General features: G+C 39.4%; 1 protein-coding gene across 2 annotated transcripts in view; it reads left to right on the plus strand.

Annotated features, from left to right (window-relative positions):
- Window positions 1-3,420: 3,420 nt before the first annotated feature.
- LOC128377130 (1-phosphatidylinositol 4,5-bisphosphate phosphodiesterase beta-1) overlaps window positions 3,421-22,661 on the plus strand; it is a 112,234-nt gene continuing 92,993 nt past the window's right edge. For both annotated transcript variants that reach the window (XM_053337030.1, XM_053337031.1), the window contains exons 1-2: window positions 3,421-3,723; window positions 8,417-8,494. In XM_053337030.1, coding sequence (XP_053193005.1) covers window positions 3,625-3,723; window positions 8,417-8,494 — 177 coding nt within the window. In that variant the 5' untranslated portion in view covers window positions 3,421-3,624. The remainder of the gene's footprint in view (window positions 3,724-8,416; window positions 8,495-22,661) is intronic.

The raw sequence follows: 22,661 nt of genomic DNA on the forward strand, positions 1-22,661 counted from the left end.
ACAGTCATGAAAACATATAAACACAGGTTTGCTATCACAATAATCTCACATGAGATTGAGACGCGGTCTGGTGTTAGCCAGGTTAGCCACCTGTACTATCAGAGAAATAAATGCTGCAAACTTACCGTCCCACAGCAGACGCTTCAGACTCCGCCATGTTGGTCAGTTTGCGCAGTGGTTACGACTAATAGCCATGCCAGTTATTCTGTGAGGCTGTACTTAAGTCCTTTGAGCTTAATGTTAACACAGTCATGCTAACATGCCCACATTTCAGCTAATTAGCAAAAATAAACCATTTTGGTCAATAAAGTTATTACAAATTATCCTGAAGGTTACATGAATGTGTGTGCCAAGTTTTATAGCAATTAATCCAATAGTTGTTGAGCTACAGTATTTCAATAAAAACCACAAAAGTCAGCTTCATGGTGGTGCTAGAGAAAAAGTCAGAGCATCACCGAAGTCAGTGACTGGAGGAAGTCAGATTCAGGAGGAACTTCTGTTTTTGAAATGAAATAAATATGCTGTGCTGCTTACAGAGGACAAGCAACAGCTATATAAGATGAGCTTGATGCTCTTCACCAACTAGACTACTACTGTCTTTTCCAATGAACATATAGTGCAAGAGAAATTGTGATGCACGTGGACAATTTGGGTCACTTGACAAATCCACACTGCTTATTTAATAAAAGCCTCCTTAATTCTCATCTCTGCCTCATTTCCCCCTGAGACATCACTGATTATTTCTAACACGCCATCTACATTTTATTCTCTTTACCAAAAAGTAAAGAAAAAAAACCTCTATTCAGAACTTGCTAGCTTTCACTTTAAAAGCTTAGTGTTCGTCAGAATGAAAGTAATGGGAAATGTGTGGTCTAAGTGGTTTTATATACTGACAGTCCAATTATTTCACATTACTGTAGGCCTTGTCTTTCACACAAAAGCACTGTGGCTTATTTTAGAGCTAGTTGGAAACTCAGGGCTGATAGGAAGACAGATGATGGATACCAAAGTCTGAAGCATTGAGGATAACAATGAGTCATTCACAGTATAAAAACATTTGTGTCTTGGCATAACTATATAGATTTGTTGTTTTTGCCCTAAAATGAGTACCTCTGGTTTTAAATTGTGACTCATCAGAAAATACTGTCTTGAAAAGCTAATTTGTTCTTTGTTTTTTAAATTGTCATTGCCTGTTTCTCTCACACACACTTGTATCCCTCTCTCTGCCAACTCATGACTATTCAGAGCCTGGTCCCCAAACTGTCACTGTTAATCAATCATTAATGACAGGAGGCAAACTCAAACAAACTACTATTAAGACTGACATGAAAAGCACCAGTCAGGATTTGACAGATTTGACATGTCTGATGGTCAGCGGCAGTCAGTGACTGACCACAGAGAGAGAAAGAGGAAAAACTGCTCAGAGGACTCTCTTTTCGGAAATGGCAGAAAATAAACATTGTGGGTGGTACAAAGCCCACAGGGTCTCTGTTTTATTTAATAAAAAAGTTAAACTTAAAAAAAGAACCAAAAGCAATGACGCACTCTTGACTCACAGAACTTTGTGGAAGTTTAGTCATGAAGAAGTAAAACAGCCCAAAGTTGTATGGCTACATTCATTGCCCAAACATGGCACACTTCTTAAAAGCTTTCCTTATTTTCAGTCATATATATATGATCTTCTAATGTCAGACGTTCATATTAAATGTGGTCAAAGTGTTAAATAATGATGTAAATGTATGTAGAAGTAATCTTTGTGAACAAAAACACCATCCTCAGATGCTTTGAATGCTCCATTTTCAATTATTTTTTTCTACTTTCAGCAGAAGTCAACATTGGCTCATGGTGGGTGTCTTTATACGGTCATTTCCTCTACACACTGTGTGTGAATTCACTGCTCTGCTCCCCTAACATTATGGCATTTTTTTCATTGTTTTGGGAGTGATCACACTGAGCCATGACTCAAGTTGAGCTGGCTTGCTGTGTGTGTTTTTCCACTCCACAGCACAACAAAGTTTCGGTAAGGAACATGTTTGATTTCCTGTAAATTCTTTACAGTAAAAGTGTTTTATTATGTAGTCATTTAAAAGTGTTGACGAACTCAAGCAAGAAATGTTGTGTTTGCGTCGACAGTAACTTCACCCAACTCTGATAGAGCTGCACCTCGGCAGCCTTTTGGAAAGCTGGTCTATCAGAGCAAAGTGGGCCTAAAAGAGACAGGTGCTAAAACTGCCTGTTAAGAGACAGAGGCCAAATTGAGAAGCTGCATAAAGGGCCAGTATAAGATAAATTAGGAGTTTTTTTGAACTGTGAATCATGCAAAGCTACCCTAGTGGAGTCCCAGAATAGAAATATAGAACTGGAAATGGGCATAATAGGTCTCATTATACTATTCCATTATATTTTTTGTAAATGTAATCTCCATACATGATCATCAAAATAACATATAAATAATAAATCTGTCACCAACCTCCAAATCAAGAACATATGGTCCAAGTTACCTTTTTTAACATTATTATTTTAATTAAATAAGAGAAGCATAGCCTGCAAGCTGATTCAGTCAACTGAAGTCTGTCGTTACACTCACATGGCATACTCCTCTGCATAGTGCCATACTGCATCCAACACCCTTTCAGTTATGACAGTTTGTTTAAGCTTTAAGTGTTCTGCTCTTTGCAGCATGCCTCTTGTCACACTCCTCACCTGAAGGCTATGCTGCCACTTGCTTCTGCTGCCTGTACAGCATTATGAGCTTTACCTCCACTGCTGGGGAGTTACGAGGCCAGAGCCCTGACACCAACTATCAACACTATATTCTACATTCACATAATAATCCAAGCTATGATTGCAATCCTGGCCACAAAGACACACCATGCAACTCCACGAGAAAAGGCTGCACCACTGTTTTCTGCACCAAAGCAATAAATCATTAGGAAATGTTCCTGTCCTGCAGTGAAGGGCACACAAAAACAAAAAGCTTCCTGTACATCTCACAACGAAAAAGAAACTACTCTCTCATTTTGAGCACACACTAATATTTTCACAAACCATGAATAACCAATCAAAACTGTTTCATACACCTGCTCTGTATGACACAATCCAAGTTTTTTTTTTTTTTTTTTTAAACACCCGTGGCATTACATCCGGTCGTAGTTTGGCCACTTGTACCCATATCTTGGCTCCATATTGCCTCGGACGCACGGAGGCGCTAGATCACTTCAAGCATCGATCCTGTCCCTTCATTGACTTGTACAATTTGAAACCAGACGTGTAACTCATTCAGACACCCCTCCTTCTCTCTGTCACACACACACACACACACACTCTCTCTCTCTCTCTCTCTCTCTCTCCCCTCGTCTTCGCTGTAGCTGCATGTCGCGCAGTCAGTCAGTCAGTCAGTCAGTGGCCCTGGTCCGCTGCGCCTGCGTCCGCCTCAGCAGCTCTCCAAAGCCGAGACGCGCCACCGCCGCCGTCAATGCGGGCATGACATACTGGCAGCAGTAGTGGGCTTCCGTCTGCCTGCTTTTAAGCAGATTACAAAGGAGAGGAGGAGAAATAAGAGTAGAAGAGAGTGAAGTGACTCATTTCTACCCCTGCTGTGCGTCGAGAAGAGTAGATGAGTCAATGGCAGGGGCACAGCCTGGAGTTCATGCGCTGCAGCTCAAGCCAGTGTCCGTGCCAGAGAGCCTAAGAAAGGGCAACAAATTTATGAAATGGGATGATGTAAGTAATGGCGAGAGAGACCGGCAGTGAATCTTTCTTTTTTTCACTGTCGTGTGATTTATGCACGCTTTATTTTCATTCATGTACCACTAGGATGTATTACACAATCTATAGGCTACTCATGCAACAGTAGTCGATAGATTCAATTGTCAGTGAAGACCGCACTGAAAGCTGCTTGCCTGCCTTTGGCTTTGCTGGTTAACGGTTAACATGAAATGCAGCAGCTTTTGTGTCTGCTGGCATGTGCTTTGTTTACATTTCCCGGTGTGCAGCACTTGTATGTGGGCGCGCGTGTGAATGAGTGCACGCGCGTTTGAGAGTTGGTGTGTGTGAGAAATTTGCGCGCCGCTCATTAAATCAAATTAAACATTTGAACTAAGCTCGCCCCTCCCCATGCACTGGAAACGTTTGATCAATTAACTACAATTAATTAGCGTATCGGGGCACAGCACGCAGATCATAGTGTAACCATCAGGCACGAGTTGAATAAGGATGGTGCGTTTTGCTTCTATATAGTGGGTTATCATTCGCCCATACTCCTGGCAGTCTAGCTGTAGAGAAATGACCTTGATTAATATTGATTGCACACTGCTATTGAGTAGGGGGGGAAAACATACAGTTGTGGCTTTTTAACAAACAGCCTTGGCCACACTGCACCATCCATCCCCAAACAACAAATTAACACATCCCTCTAATAATCCTGTAGAGACTGGACATTTAGCTGTTGCTTTCAAAACTGAGTTTAAAACTGAATGACCTTATTATACCTAATGGATTTCTTTATCTTATGTGTTGCCACCACAGTAGCTCTCTACATTGTGACCGGGGACTTTCTGTTATATTTGTTTCACATATTTCCGCAACCCCATCTCATTTGAATAACTGCATGCATTCCTCTGGTTTCTCAAACATTGATGCATGTATATTGTGTGAGCATTTGAATATGAGCACAGTCATGATTCATGTCATTCCAAGCAAACAGTCTCGCTCTTTTTTTTCTCTCACTGAAAATGCAGAAAGAAATGTCCAGCTGTTAATAGGTGTTAATTATAGTGCTATTGTCTCCTGTAGTGGTGAAAATCTTAAATCTCATTAAAAATCACAATGTATTTAGATCTTCCATGTAGAGCAGTATAGTCAGTCAGTTTTTTTTTATGATAAACTGTTTTGTTGTGCTAGTTTTATATAAGTGACATTTTGAAATATAGTTTTATAAGATCACCAAATAAAGCAGTGAAATGATCTTAATCGCTGAGCTCAGGTGATTCAAGCACAGCACAGATGGTGTTATGTAGTGTTAGAAGAGTGTGAATTTGGTCAGTGCAGATGGCAAAGATGCAATTTTGCACCTTTTGTATACCACTCTGTCAATCAACAATCTTATACTCAAGAAAGCTGAAGTTCCTTTACTAGTAATTACTAATGAGCCTGAAGCTCTTTCAGGTCTGTGGTTGATATGTTGTGAGAATAAGTGTGAGGTGTGTGTTTGTGTACTGGAGTTTGGTACATGTGGCCCTATCTCCAGAACCAAATGCCCAAAAGGTCTTTCCTGTGAAAACACACAATCTCCAACACAGACGTACACACAGATACTTTCTCTGTTTCATTTCTGACGCACTCCTTCCTTCCTCTTTCCTCTCTCTTTATCATTTCATGGAAAGAATCACAGAGGAATACAAAGACAGACAGAGAGAGAGAAAAAAGCTATGATAAATCTCAAGTGAAAAAGGACTGAATTAAATATATTTTCATCTTGTCTTGGTTTTCAGATTGTGGGTCCACTTAAACATCTCTTAAGGCATCAGACAAGTGTGTAGGCTTTCATTTATTGCTTTACTCCAGAGGGGATTTTTGTTAGTTTCAGGGAAACTCACAGCTGAATTCAGGGGAGACAGAAAAGGTGTACACTTTTGTTTACTCTGTCAAGATGGTATACTGTATTGTATGAACAATAGATGTGGCTTTAAAATTTGAGGTGTCTGAGTTGGTGAAGAAAAAGCACCACAGACTTCAATACACAGTGCTAGGTGGTCGGTCGCCTGTTGAAAAAGAATATATATAGCAATCAGAAAACCTCTCAAAATGTTGGTGAAATCCTGGAAGATTCAGACCTGTCCGACCTGTCTCTCTCACACACACACACACACATACACACACACACACACACGCACACACACCCTGTATTTTAGGTGCTGCCACAGTGCTACTTCTTGCCTGGCAGATTATTGTTTGTCAGTCAGTTCAAATGGCAGATTCAGCACCATTGTGTGTCATATTGCTGCTTTCTGCTAAGAGGGAGTGGAGGGCAGGGAGACATCCAAAGCCTCTCGGAAAGGGACCCTTCATCTGAAAGATCATTGACAGATGCTGGCAGGAAATATGTGACAGATGATGGTGGGTCAGTGTAAACCCAGATTTGTGTAAGTTTATGCTTGTATCAGGCGTTTTGGTCTCACGTGTATTAAATAAGATATTATCAGGCTTGGCAGGGGATCTTAAAATCCCATAAAAGTAGTAGAATGTGTTATTAGCATACAGAAGAGAAATATGCTGAGCTCAAATCCCTTCTCTAACATACCCCCTCAGGTGATGGCTAATGGTACAGACTCCTCACTAAAAATAATGGCAACAGCTACTGCTTGGAATCGGATCCCTAAGGGCTTTTGTACTGTTTTCGCAAGTCAGTCACTAATCTCATCTTATTTCAGCTAAAAGAAGGCCGCCGCAGCCTAATGTCACACCATTAATAACAAATCTTCCAAATAGTCAATTGACAATAAAAACCATGAACTGTACCACTCCAGAGATAGTAATTTCAGAAAATCACTCTGAAGTCTAATCTGCAATGTTATAAGTACTGTTGTTTTTCTTATATGTGCAGCAGACCCATGAGAAAATCTTTACTAAGAGTCCATAATGACCTAATGTGTTTGTAGTGGTGGCCATGGAGAGTTAGGACATTAAGGAAGAAGCTGGTGAAAATGACTGCTCTCACGTCATTAGGTTGATTCCCAGTGCTCTCAGACTGTCCTCTTTCTTTCTCTCTGACAGCACAGGCAATCCATCAATTACCATGTTGTGTCTGCTGAGCGATGTCTTAACTCGGTTTACTGAAAATATGAACAACTTGTCATAATTTGATGAAACCCATGATCATTTGATAAAGTCTTCCTAGAATAATTGGTGCCTTTATGAAAGATGGCAAAGAGATTTTCCATCTGTAAAAACTGAATTGAAGAAATGTGGCTGTGTATCTTAACTTAAGTGGAGATCAGAGATTATGGGGCTGCGGTTGATATGAGACATTATATCTAAGAACTGTGAACATGAGGCTTTTTTCCTGCCCTCAGGCTCTAAGCACAGTGTGAGAGCATGTGTATGCTGCATGCATTTAGTGGTATGAACTCTGTCTTTTGTAATTCAATCAAGTCTGCAAAGATTGTGAAATCATGTGAACACAACCAAAACGATACCTCTTGAGTCTCTAATAGATTTCACAGGAATGGTGGGTTGCCATAGCAAACGTCACTATAGTGAAATGCTTCTGATATGACAGTTTACCATTTCCAGTTTACCATTTTCCGAAACCAGCTGCTCCTTTCCCTTTCACTCAATACCTGTTTGTTTGTTTCCTTCCTTGTTTCCTTTTTCTTTTTACATTTTTCTTTCACTTTCTTGCTGTTCTCTAGGGGTTCATAAATGTTTGGAATTCAGTATTATTCTTTCATGGAGCAGTTGCATCAGGTTCCATAAACTGTGATTGACTTGTTTAGACAGTATGAAATGATTTCAGAACACTAATGGTCCTCTACACCCCATCAGACTTTGACTCCTCCACTGTCTACCGTCTACCAGCTCCCAGCTCAACCCTTTCATGATACCCTACACTGTGTGTCACATAGGGTCGCACCCGAATATGACGAGCGAGTAGCAGATGCAGACCATTAGCTCTATCTCCCAATGCTGTGATAGGGACATCATTAGAAGCCACATGAAGACACTTTGAAGATTTTCTTGCTCTGTGCAGCAAATGCGTTTTTCATCTCTCTGATCTCATAGCCATGGCTGATTGAGAAGGACAATATGCTACTGTTCAGCTGAACCACAGCCACAGTGGACACAGAAAAAAGCAAAGGCTCTTTCTTTTTATAGAAGCATCCAATAATATCTGGCGTTGCCATGTATGCCTCAGGGTCAAACTGTGTTTGTGTGTGTGAGGGTTAGAGCCGTCTGTATGTGGGAACTGTGGGAAAGCATTTGTCTGTTACAAGAGGGGGAAATGGGAACATCAGCTGTGAAACAACCTGCACTTCATGATTGCAGTTGTCTCAAATATGCGTACGCACACATGTACACTAGCACACACATGCACACACACCAGGCTTCTTAGTCATTTGCTGTGATGTCAGGTCATGATGGGAAAAGTGTTCTACTACCCTAGAAGGAAATTATTATGTGCATGCTTACAACATAAACAGCCCTTTTGATGTCATTTCAAACTCTAGTATGCATGTGGGATTACACAAACAGCGCTTTGATACTGACAAATAAATTAATTGATTTACCCAGAGAATATTCTGCCATACACTCAAAAGCCTGCACTTATGTAAAAACACAGACTCAGACAGGGATACACAGACATAAGCAGACACACACGTTGACTCCAGATGTCCTTTTCTTTGTTTTCCTCCAGGATTCTACCACTGTGACCCCGGTGACTCTAACTGTCGACCCCAAAGGTTACTTCCTGTATTGGACCGACCAGAACAAGGTGAGACAATGCACACCAACCCAACTGTTTTGGTCTGGCCAAGCCTAGAAGCTTGCAAATTTCACCTGAGACGCCGGTTACATCCTAATCCATCAACTCTTTGGGTAGATTCAGATCAACAGTAGCAGTACAGCACAACAACAGGAGGGCAGGTACAGATAGAAGATTAAATTCAAACCAGGAAGCTCAAATTATAAGGTTTATTAAACAGCAAGACCCCCAGGGCAAGTTATAGACCTTTGAGTCCAGATTCTGCAAAGTTATCACTGTGCAAAAATGGTTTCCCGTTTTAAAAAGATACATATCAAATTAGTTCAATTGCATGACATACGGTACATGTTGTGAGGTATTGCATCTAGATTGTGTGCTTGTACATAAATTGTTGGCCAACCCTGAAAATTACTGGTTGTGCTGCATTGCGCTGTGGTAAATTGTTGCGTCAGTGCTAATCTGGATGATCTGACTGGGCTGTAAAGGAAGTAGGAAATAAGTATATTTATACCCTATCAGAGATATCAGGAGCTCCACAGTACTTCCTGTTTTGTTGCTGTCTATAATCAAAATGAATATTGCTCATTTTTTTTAACATGAACAGGTGTCAGCAGAAGGTATAGCATGCACCTGTAGACACATAATTGAAAAAATAGAATGGACCCTTGTGTTCACGTAGTGCATACATTAAAGTTTTTGGTGGCGATGTGGGCCAGCTGTCACAGAACTGGTCTCTGTTGTGTTTGAATTGTGTTGGCAGAGAATGTTACAGTACTCCAGGGTTGGAAAGCTGATAAATTACTGCAGTAAAGGCCTCACTTGTTCACTCATTTCACAGACAGTTTCTTGAACTATCCAACTTTGTCATGTACTGTCTTTGCGTGATCCAGTACTCATAACCATGGCAACACCATTAGAATGATGGCTATGTTCGGCATTTCAGCTGTAATAAGTAGTATAGCACACCTGGGATTAGAAAAGGTTCGGAAGCTGTCTGGGAAACGTCGAAGCTCTTGGAAACAGCATCTGGAACTGTGTTGCTGCCAGAAATGAGCAGAATTATGATATCTTGTTTTATCTTTTTTTCTTTGATTTGCTTTTTTTTTTTGTAAGCATGTTGTAAATCTTTCATTTATAGCCTTAGTAGCCCACCAGGAGGCCAAGTCCCTCCTATCCATTTTGAGTGAAGCCTGTAAAAGAGCAGCATTGGAAAAAGCACAGAAATATGAACTGCTGCACCTGCAGTGCTTAACTTGACACCTGTGAGAATATTCCATAGCACATTGTGTGTTTTGTCCTCCCCAGTTATGGCAAATACTTTTATAATAACCAGGAACATGGTTGTGAAATTTAAGATACTCAATGCTATCAGTAACCTTATGAAGCAGGTGACGTCCTCTCATTTTAACCTTGAAAGTGTGTACATGCATTGGCACAGACTATTAGAGTTTTGTAAAGTTGTTTTATTTGTTATAATTACATAATACTACATTTAACTACAAGTCTACCCATTCAGTTCTCAGCAGGCTTCACATGTTCCTGTTCTATTTTTGTTTATATCTGTATCAGCAATGGCAGTCAGGCAGGTAGACTAATTAATTGATACCATTGATTTTATGTTTGCCCAGATGAGGGTATTTCACTGCAGCCACACTAAAGCATAGACAGGACTGCTGACCAAGACTTCACCTCAGTACACACATGCACTTCCATACACAAATTACCACATAGACCAATCATTTAAGAGTGCAGTTACTCCGGTTAGGTAGTTGAAGAGGAATCCCATTATGTTTAAATTACAGTAATATACTATAGCTATATATAGAAATGGAGGGATGTCTTTAGGATGTTTATTATATTTTACTGAACAATCAATGAGGAAAGACTTCTCATTCTGGAAAGAGAGAGAGAGATAGACAGAGAGAAAAACTGACAACCACTTTTGATTGAGAGAAACTCTTTGGCATCAATTTGTCATTATTTCCTGTTCCTCTGTCATAAGGCGAGAATTTTGAATGATGAGGCTTTTGTGTTTGTGTGTTTCCATGTGTAGGTGTCTGTTCTGTCTCTCAGCATTGAGTGCAGTCTTGTCACACACATAATAACTCAAATTGATATCTAACACAGCCTGGACAAAACTCTATTAGGACATAAAGAAAGGCATGGTATTGCACATCTGTTCAGCAGCCCAATTTAAACAAGCGATGATGCTCTGTCCAGGTTTTACGTGTGTGTTTGTCGGAGACTCAGCCTGATGGCCTGCAGAGCAAAAGCATTCCTCAGATTCTTCAGAAGCACAGCAGAACTGTACTCAGTGTGCCCACTGTGCTCACTTTCAAATACACATAGTCACTGATGGATGCAGCTTTTACCATTTACTGTATTTTCAATACTATTATTTACTGGAAGCCTGAATCAGGCTTACGATGAGTAATTGTGCATTTGAAATACATGTTTTCCTTTAAAGGTCTGATCAAAGGAAACAGTTTTTATTCAATAAACATACAGACTCATAATGTTTAATGTGCCATTAAAGGAATTGTTTGATTTGTTTGATATTTTGGGAAATGTGCTCAGCTGTGTGCTAAGAGTTAAATATTTGACATCACTCTCATGTCTGTCTGTCATAAGCTACAGCCAGCAGCAGCCGATTAGCTGAGATTAGCATTGAGGCCGCTGGAAACAAGCTGAAGCGGCCAGCTTGCATTTGTCCAGAAGTAAATAAAATTCACCTATCAGCACCTCTCAGGCTTATTAATCAAAATATTACATTTGTTTACACAAACAGGAAAATATCAAGTTGTGGTTTTACAGGGAGTTATGTAGCTGTTTACAGTCTTGTGCTAAGCTAATATGGTCATCTGCTGGTTGAGGCTTCATAATTGATGGTGCAGATTTTAGATTTGAGAGTGAACATGTAACTCTCAGCAAGAAAGTCTTAGCACATTTTCCAAGATGTCAAACTATTCCTTTAGGGAATAGTGTGTGTAAACAATATCTTGGCATGTGTGAGACACCGAGGCAGCGAGAGGGGATAGGCAATAGAAGAACGTTGCTGTTAATCCCCAAAGTTTTGTCTTTCCCAACTAGTCGTGAGTGCTGCTGTTAGAATCTATCCACAGTGGATTTCAGCCATGTTTTAAGGTGAGAAGGGAAAAGTTTAGTTTTGACGGCAGTAGAAACTCAATGTCAGATCTGTTTAGGCGTGATGTTCTTTGCCTTTTCTTTCTGGCTAGCTTTTTATTTGATGACTCAAGGCTAAGGGATTCCTTGAGTTTCATCTGGATGCCTTTGTTGTAATCACAGTAAGACGTGCGGACAAAACTCGAAAGAGACAGTATTCTGTGTAGGTGTTATCAAAATGTAATAATACATACTTTTATTGATTCGTGACTGAGTCTGTCAAGGTAATGGAGGTGACTTAATGATAGTGGGAGCTCAGGAGATGAGCTAGGAGACCCTGGATCCAGAGATAAGCTTTAATTAGATTTTCCCTTCACTGGTGAACGGTTAAAAAGAGTTTGAACAGTGCTATTCTTGTTGAAGGTAGTTAATCTAGTCTGGTATAGTTGAAGTGTATTGCATAATCTATTTTCCACTGTGGATTAAAACAGGTGCAAACTGTGTGGATACTAGTATGATGTAAGCTCAGATCCTCAATATCATCAAACACACCTGGCATATATTACACAGTGATACATCCTTGCACAAATTGTTTCCCGAACCTCCTAAATGTTGTCTTTAGATGGGCTCCCACCATACAAGACAAGCTGGTCCACAGCCATCTATCACCAAAGACTTGTGGTTGTGTTTACCAATAAGACATTAAACAATAAATCACTTCTATGATAACATCCTATCTGGTATATTGCCTTGATTGTCCTTGTGGACTTCTCTATGTGTGGCAGAACAAAAAAGGAGATTTAAAGACAGACTTGGAGAGCATAAAACTGCCAAATGCACAAAAAACTATCCTATGGCTGTCTATTACAGTCAAGTGGGACATTGTTGATAATATTTTTTTATCGTCACACTAAAGGCCACTAAGTCTCCAGGAATGACTTTCTGCCATTTTTGTAATATCCGGTGGCTTTCCATATGCTCATAGGTTATTGTGAAATTTTAATATTTGCTCAGTTAATGACTATGTACATGTAATAACCAGTGACTATCATCAATCCATATATATAGTACTTTTATACTAATATTTTGCTGCTATTCACTTTACAGCATAATATTTTTTGATCTTGGATATGCTTGTTCATCCCTCTTAGCCCACATGCCAACTTTAATTTACAACAAACTCCAGCACCTGCTTTAATCATTTGGTCATTCTACAGGGGATCAGGTAAATTATTGTCAAACTTAGATTTGTCTATCTAGCACTTGAGCTAGATAGGACACCACACTTGAGCACTTGCAAAAGCACTTACTGTAACATATTGCTTCATTGCAATTCTTGCTGTGTGTGTGTGTGTGTGTTTGTGTGTGTGTGTGTGTGTGTGTGTGTGTGTGCATGTGCTTGGAACATATTATTTCACCCTAAGATGGACTGCTTTGGTTTTTTTCACCACAGAAGGAAACATATCAGTAAAGATCTCCCGGATCTTGTTTTTTGTACTTTCACCTGCTGTACTAAAGAGCATCTGTATGAGCCATCAGAACATGCAGCCCTTCTTCCTTCTCCCATTATGAAATGATGTCAGCTATGTCTGCATTTCTGCACAGTGCTGTATTTTTAAACAGGGCTCTGCTATGTAAACTCCTGCAGTCATAACTCTCCCTTGTTTGTATGTGTTTGGTTCAGAGTCCATTTGGCCAGCTTTTTCTGTTTCTGCAGGCGCTCTCCTTCACCTTGAAAGCCCCACTGTTATGAATGTGCATGCACACACACACACACACACACACACACACACACACACACACACACACACACACACACACACACGCAGATTTGACAACAGCAATGATGATTGTGATTATGGTAATGACAGTGATGATGCTGTTTATAACAATTATGATGACCCCATGATAACATCAGTAATGCAAATGATTACTATACAGTGACCTTATGTCAACATATTTCCATCCTACATTTGAAATACACTAACAGTGTGATAAATATTGGTGGAAAGTGACCGTATCTCCCATAACTGTGAATCAACAAAAAGTTAGTTTCAAAATCGAAAGGGTTAGGGTTAGGCAGGTTTCTGAATCTATTAACATAGAGTCTTCATACAATCAAAGCAGGAACAGGTGAGGTGCTTTCCAATATACAAGGTAAAGTATACTACACTTATGAACAAGGAAACTTAATATATTTAACGGTTCCTTGTTCAAATGTTCGAAATAACTTCCTTTTGGAAGGTTTACAGCAGTTCTGCATCACTGACTTTGAATTGGGCTATTACATAGCTTCTGTTAAAGGACCAGTGACCAGGAATTTAGTGACATCTAGCAGTGGAGTTACAGATTGCAACCAACTGAATACTCCTTCCCTGCCCCTCCCCTTCAAAGCACTCATGAAAAAACACAAAAGGCCCTATCTGGAGCCAGTGTTTGGATTGTCTGCTCTGGGCTGCTGCAGAAACATGGCAGTGCAACATGGGGAGCCGTGAATGAAGGGGACCCGTTCCCTATTTAGATATGAAGTAGAGATGTCTGATAATATCGGCCCTCGGCAAGTATCGGTATCAAGTTTTTATAACTGAAGTTTGTTCTGTAGGCTTCAGCATTTCCGAGCCTGCATGAACGCAGCATGGGACGTTTACCGGCGCTTGATGACGTATAACAACACTCACATCACTAACTGTGGCTAACAAGCTTGCTCACCCGGTGCATGACGTTATGTCTGTGGTTTGGAACTATTTCCAAGTGTGTCATACGGATTAATGATTGTATTATTTGCCTAGTTATGGCCAGTTACAGCCAGTCAGGTGTCAGGCTTGTTTATTGAACTTGGACTAAAAGAGGACTATGTTAATTGTTGTTTGAGGCAAAATGTTCGAAGTAATGAACTCTAAAAAATAATAAATATGGCACTTTTTTCCATGACTTAAGTTAAAGTTGTTCTCTTATTTTGCACAGACAGTGTTTACATTTGGAAAGGCATGTTGTATTTATGTATGCATCCAGTGGGGCATCACAATAAAATTAGGCATAATGTGTTAATTCCACAATGGGAGATATGTTATGTTGTAACAGTTTTGGTGTAAAAATGCCTGCATATATCGTTATCGGGTGATATCGGTATTGGAAATTAAGAGTTGGACAATATCGTAATATCGGATATCGGCAGAAAAGCCAATATCGAGCATCCTTAATATGAAGGACACATTCTAAGGTAACAAAAAACACAAAAATTCTTACTTTAATGGCATTATACACTAGTTAAAACACACTTATGAATATTTTCAATTTCTGCCATGTCTGTTCTGCTAGGTGCCACTAAATTCTACACAGTGCACCTTTAAATTGTATTGGTGACTGGCAAATTTATACAGCTTTTATTTTTGGAGTATGGTTGTTTTGCTCAGAAATGAGGCAGAAATTGCCTTAAAATCATCACAAGTACGCCTATGAGATACTTGACAGGATCCTTTATTGCACTGAAGTACAGCAAGTCACTAAGTAACCGTTTCCACCCTCCACTATGACTACTTTACATATCACACTTACAGTGCCATGGTAACCATGAAATCAGCCTGAGGTATTTAGAGCCAGTTCATTTGACCACATTTACATGTGTATGTTATGCTTCAAGAAACAAACTGGGATAAATGCACGTAGTATACAGTACCAGTGTTACCAATGCACCAACATACAACACAAAACACACAGAGACAAGCATGCACACAGAGAGTCACACACATTCCTGTAATGTCCAACCAGGAACAGGTGCTTCTTTAGGAGGTTAAAAATAATTTTTGCTCCTGTTGGTTGATCCTGCTTTGAAGGGGAGGAGCTATGCAACACTGAGAGGTGGACTGACTCAGTCAAATTAACGGTCTTTTGGTTTAGTTGCCATGGTTGCCATGCGACAGCACACACCTTGGAAATGTCACGTTCTCTTTCGGCCCCCGCTCATATTCTGGAGAATGTTGCCGCTTTGAAAGTGATATCATTGTTTCCTTGTCTGCATGCATATGAGTGTGAGTGGTTGTGCACTTGTGTGTGTTCTCCAGAGCAGGTTGTGGTTATAACGAAAGGTTAAATGATTTCTCTCAGGAGATTTATGTTTCAGCAGTGTGCCAATTTTCAGGACATTCACTGGACAAGCACTCAGCATATGGCATTGAATGATGTTCAGAGTTGAAAAACAGTTCACCCTGGACCACAACCAGATGCACACAGTTGGTATCAGGTGTGTGTGGGACATTTATGAATGAGCCTTGAATTGACCTAATCCTGATCATGAATAAAGCTGTTTTATTTTTATTATATTTATATTGTTAAATCTAAAACACATTTGATGCACAAACACAAACACACACACTCTTCTCTTCACTCTGTCATAGCAGAGTTCACACATCTGTTTCCCCCAACACAGCAATTTTCTGTGATTACCGGGGCTGCTGCTCCTCCACCTCCGTCAGCACTATATGGGAGTGAGAGAGAAGGCATAAATCTGCAGCCAGTCTACTGAAAGTGAATTGTGACCTCTGCCAAGTTATAGGCTGGCACACCAAGGCCCTATTTCATCTTTAACAGCGGAGAGAAACAGACAGAATAAGAAAAGGAAAAAAGAAGAAATAGGAAGAAGATGAGAACCATCATGAACATATTGAAGTGACTTTTTTGTTTTTAATGTCCCCTTTTATTATCTGTGGCATCAGTTCATTTACTTAATGAGTCTCTTTCATGGTACATATTTTAGGCTGGTATTTCATTTTGATTGGCCTTAGACTTAGATTTTGATTGGCTTTTAGCAGATTTGCTGATGTAAACTGATCATGCCATTGTTAAAAATTGCCATATTTGCAGCTAGCCTACGTGAGAATTAGCAATAATGAAGCATATTAACACTTTGGCAGTAAACATTTAAGATATGTCTAGAAATCCATAAAGTAACACAATGTGTACTGTATATTTCTACTGGAGTCACATGACCTTGCATTTTGCAGTCTTGTTACATTATGACAGATCTGCCTCTCCACTTGAGTTGTAGAATTCAGTTCATAAAGGGAGTTTGATGACCTCTGATGCAGCACTGGCTCAAATATCTAATGTTATTGGCATGAACAAGTGATAAAAATGAATTTCCAAAAATAAGTGTAAAGGCAGTTGTAGTTAATGTAGCATAACCAGTAATAGTAAAAACTGCTCTTAACAATTAAAATCAACTTATCTTGGTATTACTACACACAACATTATATTGTGTATTGTCAAAGCAGATTTGAATAGGCAAAATGATAATAGCCCTCACACAGTATTGTGCTGTAGGTTCTTTGTCAGTGCTGTGCTTCATAAAACATTACTTCTGGATAAGTTTTCCTCGTGAAAGCTGAGATAAATATTTCCAAATAGGTTTTTAAAAAATTGCTCAGGTAATTTATTCAGATGTTACCATTACTGGTAGTGAGAGGGTTAAGCGTTACAGTCCACACTGAATGGTTACAGCTGACAGCAAAAAGTCAGCGTAGGGAGTTATTGATGTCGACCATAGATGTCTCTGCACAGTAATTTTATATCTGTTATTTATTAGTTTTCAGGCACTGGACCAAAACTGTTGTCCTCATTGTCACTGCAGCACTTAAATATTATGACAGTTAGGAAAGCCACTTTATGCTGTGTTGTTTGAGAACAGCAAATGTTCCTACAATGAAATGTAAAACAAAGATTGCCTTTTTTTCATCTTGCAGTTTTTGTTATGTGCCATGCAGTTTGGCACGTTCCCCAAAATTAGGAGAATGTAAACTGTTGACTTGTCTGCTCTGTAGGGCTGTAAGTGTAACGTAGAGAACCGGTAGTCTGTATGTGTTGCACTGTAGAGTAGGCTTAAGTGTCAGAGCTGGGAGTCAAAAGCAGAAAAAGAAAAGTGTTAAAAGAAGAAAAGCACTGCCAAACATTTTGGATTAGCAGTTCCTGCATGACTTCAGAAGGCTTTGTTTGTGTTTGAGTTAGCCCTGTTTTACTCCTTGAATTCCAATTAGGACTTCTTCTTTTCTGCTGCTCTGTAGGGTTGGGAACGGAAAACTGATTCCAAGTTAGAACCAAATCCAAAAAGCCTAGAACCATGTACCATTTAAATTCTGCTTATTGGTTCCTAAACACTATTACCCTTTATTATGGCAAACAAAAGGCTAAATATTTGGCTACGTCATGCATCAACACAACAGCATGTCTTTTTTTTCTTTTGTTTTTTTAGATATGAGCATGCATGGCTGACATCACAACAGTGAAAGATAGACTGTGGTAAACGCTCAAAAACGACAAATCAAAATACAGTGATTATTGGAAGTTAATTATCTGTGAGTCAGGTTGCTCTTCAAAATTGAGCAGACATTAAAGGAAGCACGTTGTACATCTAAAAGAAAATCCAATGTCTTGCTGTCTTTTAGTCAGAATGTGTCATCAGCCAGTGTTAGCACCTTACCTGCCTATAGCTGTGACACACCATATATGCATTTACTGTATTCTTGTCATTAAACTGGAAACTGGAAACTGTTCTATGTAAAACAACACCTGTGTTGGCGTGGGGCGTGTTGTTTAAAGTGAAACTTGTAATAATCATTGACTGGATTTTACAACTCTGGAAATTTATCTCTGTGACACCCTGTTTATCAATGCACACATTACCCCCACCCCACGTCTGTGTCGTCAGACCTCGGAAAAATATATGTATGGAACTGCGTCTACGTGCAAGTCCACTGTTGTCCAGCATAAATTGGCTTTTGAGGTGACGCACTATTTACTGAAGGAAAGATGAGACAGAAATAACTCAAAACAAAAGCAGTTAAGTTAAAAGCCTTTGAATGAACTTAATTGAATGAACTTATAAAAGTCAAAGTAAATGCTTAAAGAATAAAGATATTTTTCTTTTTTTTTACCATGTTGGAATTGAAACTGGGATTAGCAGAATCAGGTTATATCCAATCCTATTGCTCTGTGCTTGTCCACTAGTAAACAAATGCTTGCTCAAGCAGGCAAACACACACACACAAACACACACACACACACACACACACACACAGTAGCACTGAGGTGGAGGAAAGACATGGTTCTGTTCATTTCCTCCTTGGAATCACACATCCAGAAAAGAAGCTGTTTTGTCCATTTAGAGCCTTTCCGTTCTGATCAGTATTGGTGCCGACACCGTTCATTGTGTCTACCAGAGCAACGGAAGTGAATAAATGATGGCAGCAGCTCTGACTGGGCAGCTAAGACATCCTGGATTCAAGTGATAAGCTTAACCAATCACATGGTTTGTGAATGATGTTGATAATGCAGCAGTAACTGAAGAATAACTGTTATGTCAGCACTGCCATTTATGCTCCAGTCTTATTGGTAGTTTGTTAAAAGGTTGTTGAATCCTTTAATGTGGTGACCAACACCTTGTAAACATGATGTTGATTTTGAATACTCAGACTGATGTATAAAAGATAACATCAGCATCTGTAATTTTAGTAGCCTCTTATCACTGTGATTAGTATCCATGACGAATAAACCTGTTTTGTCATTGCCACTGAACACCAGAACCTACCTCTGTCTGTTCCACTGCAAGTTTATTGGATCAACCAACTATTTTTTAGGAAATCCATCATCAAAACTAAATGTTCTGCTTTTCAATTTATATTAAAAAATACTGTAAAATTGTATTGACTTAAATGCAATTTTCTCATAGACAAACAAAAGTTACATTTAGGCTCCATTTAACTGCATTACTGTAATACTGCAGTCATGTGATGCATACTGTGGGGTTGAGCTCATTATAGTCATCACAACATTTCTTTAAAAATATCAACCATGTTGATATGCGGTAATACAGTGGAGATGTAGTAGGCTGTAGTATGTTGCCTTGAAGGAGTGCCCTCTTCGCCACTGAAGAGGGCACTTTGGTGCATGTTTTTGCCACCCAAGAGAGCAGTTTTGCGTGTTTTGCCAACCAGGAGGGCACCGTAGCACGAGTTTTGGCTCCCAAGAGGGCATCTTAGCACGAGTTTTGGCTCTCAAGAGGGCACTTTAGCACGAGTTTTGGCTCTCAAGAGGGCACTTTAACACGAGTTTTGGCTCTCAAGAGGGCACTTTAGCATGAGTTTTGGCTCTCAAGAGGGTACTTTAGCATGAGTTTTGGCTCCCAAGAGGGCACCTTAGCACACATTTTGGCTCCCAAGAGGGCACCTTAGCACACGTTTTGCCATCCAAGAGGGCAGTTTAGTGTGTTTTGCCAACCAGGAGGGCACCTTAGCATGCGTTTTGGCTCTCAAGAGGGCACCTTAGCACGCGTTTTGGCTCCCAAGAGGGCATTTTAGTGCGCGTTTTTCAACAATGCATCTTCTTCACTTCCTTTGTTGGTGCATTACTGTGTTTTTTTAATGTTAATGCCAACCAATTGTCGATGAGTGGAATAGCTAGAAACCAACTTCTGTATTTTTTCTGTGTTCAGCTGTAAAAACATGGCATTATAGCATCACTAAAGGTAACTTTGATAACACTAAAATTATATTGTGGTTGTAACTGTATGAAAAGTTATATTTTAGTGCCAAGTTATTTCTAAAAATGTGCGTTAAGGGAAAATGGTATCTGTGTTTTTAATTGATAAACACAAACAAAACTGTATTCATTTCAAAATAATGTAATAGTAGTAACAATTTTACAGCCTATACTCTGGCATAAAATTTATGTTCAACTCCACTGAACATGATAGCCCTTTACTGTTAATGTGACTGGAAAAAAATATGACCATATTACAGTAATTTATTAAAGTGCTCCAGTAGAATTACATCACTTACATTACAGACAAGCAATGAGTCTGTAATCTGTAAAAAAAAAAAAGGAAAAAAAAGATTGCAATCAGAAAATTATATTAGTTATCGATGATTTAAGACTTTACAACAAAATAGATGATATAATGTGATTATTGTTAGACTAAGTGCGCGTATACAGTATGGCTTACTGTCCACAAACAATAAGTCATGTTGGCCTAATCAAAGATGCTCTGTCTGACTGCCTGGTTATATGACAGCAGAGTGAAGAGGATGATTAAGCTTCTCATTGTCTCATGAGTCCAGGTATTTATAACATTTATGCTGGCCTATTTCTGAGCCACTTATTCAAAAATGATCTTTATAATGTTGACTCCTTTCATCTGACACAGTTCACACAGATTGCAGATTGACAATAAGTGCTCAGTATTTGCATGGCGGGGATGTTACACACGGTCACACAACAGAAAAGAAGAGCGGGAACGAGAGACTTCCATTGGATGAGGATGACTGATAATTATTCTGCCATTCTCTCCAGCTGTCTCGTTCCTCTCACTTGAGCATTGTCAAAAAACAACACATCTTAAAAAATAAAGGAAGCCTTTCTGGTGTCAAAGAAAAGGCTTAATGAAATTTTGATGCACAGTACTGAGATGTGTGGTTAACAGTGACCCTGTTAAATTGACTTTTATCTTTGCTCTATAGACTGCAGTCAGCTGAAATGTCTGCTTCACCCTGTTTTTTGTTGAATTCTGTCACTGTCTCTACCATTGTCTGTCTTTGTCTCTCTGTGCACTCTGTGTCATTCTACTTCCTGATAACCTCTTCATTATTACCTGCCTGGGTTCATATATTGGTTTTGCTGCAATAATAAGATGCAGTGCTCTACGAGTTGCCACCCTTATTTTACAGATGACACATGTAACAGATGTAGCAGGTGGGGTTTGGGATTGTGTGAGAGTCCTGTTGGTGTTACTTTGTTGAATCTTTGAGTTGTTGTGTTGTTTAATGTATTATCTTTACAATTACTAATGTATTCTGTTTTGTTTAAATGTTGTAATTATCCCTTTAAAAACAGGATAGTGCATCTCAAGGGGTTTATCCTCCATTTAAATGTTGAAATAAATCAATTTTACACAAGTAATTTTTTTTCTGTTGCTACCCTTACATACACAAAGTTGCTCTCTGAGGCAACGGGGAGTCATTTTATAACAGGAAGTAAGTTGTGCCAAATTTGGATCCTGAATATTCGAACCTTTACCATGAAATATCAAGATTACAGCTCTGTACTTTTTAGCTCCCCCCCCCCCCCCTCCCAGGCAGCAGCATTTGCCAGAGTTTCGAGTTGTCATTCCAGCATAGCTATTATTTGAATAGATTTAAATGTGCAGCGGAGGCCAGGCGGCTGTTGTAGCTGTCAGTTAGATATTTGCATGGATGAGACAGAGCTTAGCTGTTGGTTGAGCTCTGCATCACAACACAGCTGAATCAGTGAGTGTCATCTTGTTTGTGCTTGTTTTGCTCTGCGCTGATCAGGCAGTGCCACCAAGCTGAACAAGTAAAGAATGCCTGAAGTGCATAGATGTCATGAATGTGCATAAGACTATACACTACAAGCATTAAATGTATCCTTGCTTTCCCATTATATTGAAGGCATTTTAACTTTACCATGACACCACTGAGTAACAACTAAAACAAATGAACTTCAATGGTGCGACACGTAATCTAACCATGTGTGTATTCCCGTTCTGAATGGCCACACCCAAAGGTAGAGTAAAAAAAAAAAAAAAACTGGTGTCATAGAGAGTGGCAAGTCACAAGTATATACTTTCAGACACTCTGTCCTCAAAGGCTTTCATGGTTTTGTATTCAATTTCACGCACAAGAAGTGAAGGAAGTAGTTGTCTGAAGAATGAAAGAGAGAGAGTGAGAGCTTCACACTTTGCTTTCTTTCTTTCTCTCCTCCAGACTCCTGACCAGTCGCTGTGTGAACTATGAATGATCATTAGATTGTCAGTAGGGCAAAGCAATGCTAGATCAGAAGATGAAGCAATGCTAAATGTTGCAAGCCTTTTGTATAGGCAGGGCAGGAATGATTGGCGTGAAATCATCAGCCTAGAAATTTGACCCACATATGACCAAAAAATCAAATAAATACAGCACCACTCAAAAGTTTGGACACAGTTTTTCATTCAGCTTATAAATAAAAAAAAAAAAGTGAATGTGTTGATTCAGCTGAGCAAATTTCACTA

The sequence above is a fragment of the Scomber japonicus genome, chromosome 17 (genome assembly GCF_027409825.1).
Source record: "Scomber japonicus isolate fScoJap1 chromosome 17, fScoJap1.pri, whole genome shotgun sequence".
Classification (NCBI taxonomy): Eukaryota; Metazoa; Chordata; class Actinopteri; order Scombriformes; family Scombridae; genus Scomber; species Scomber japonicus.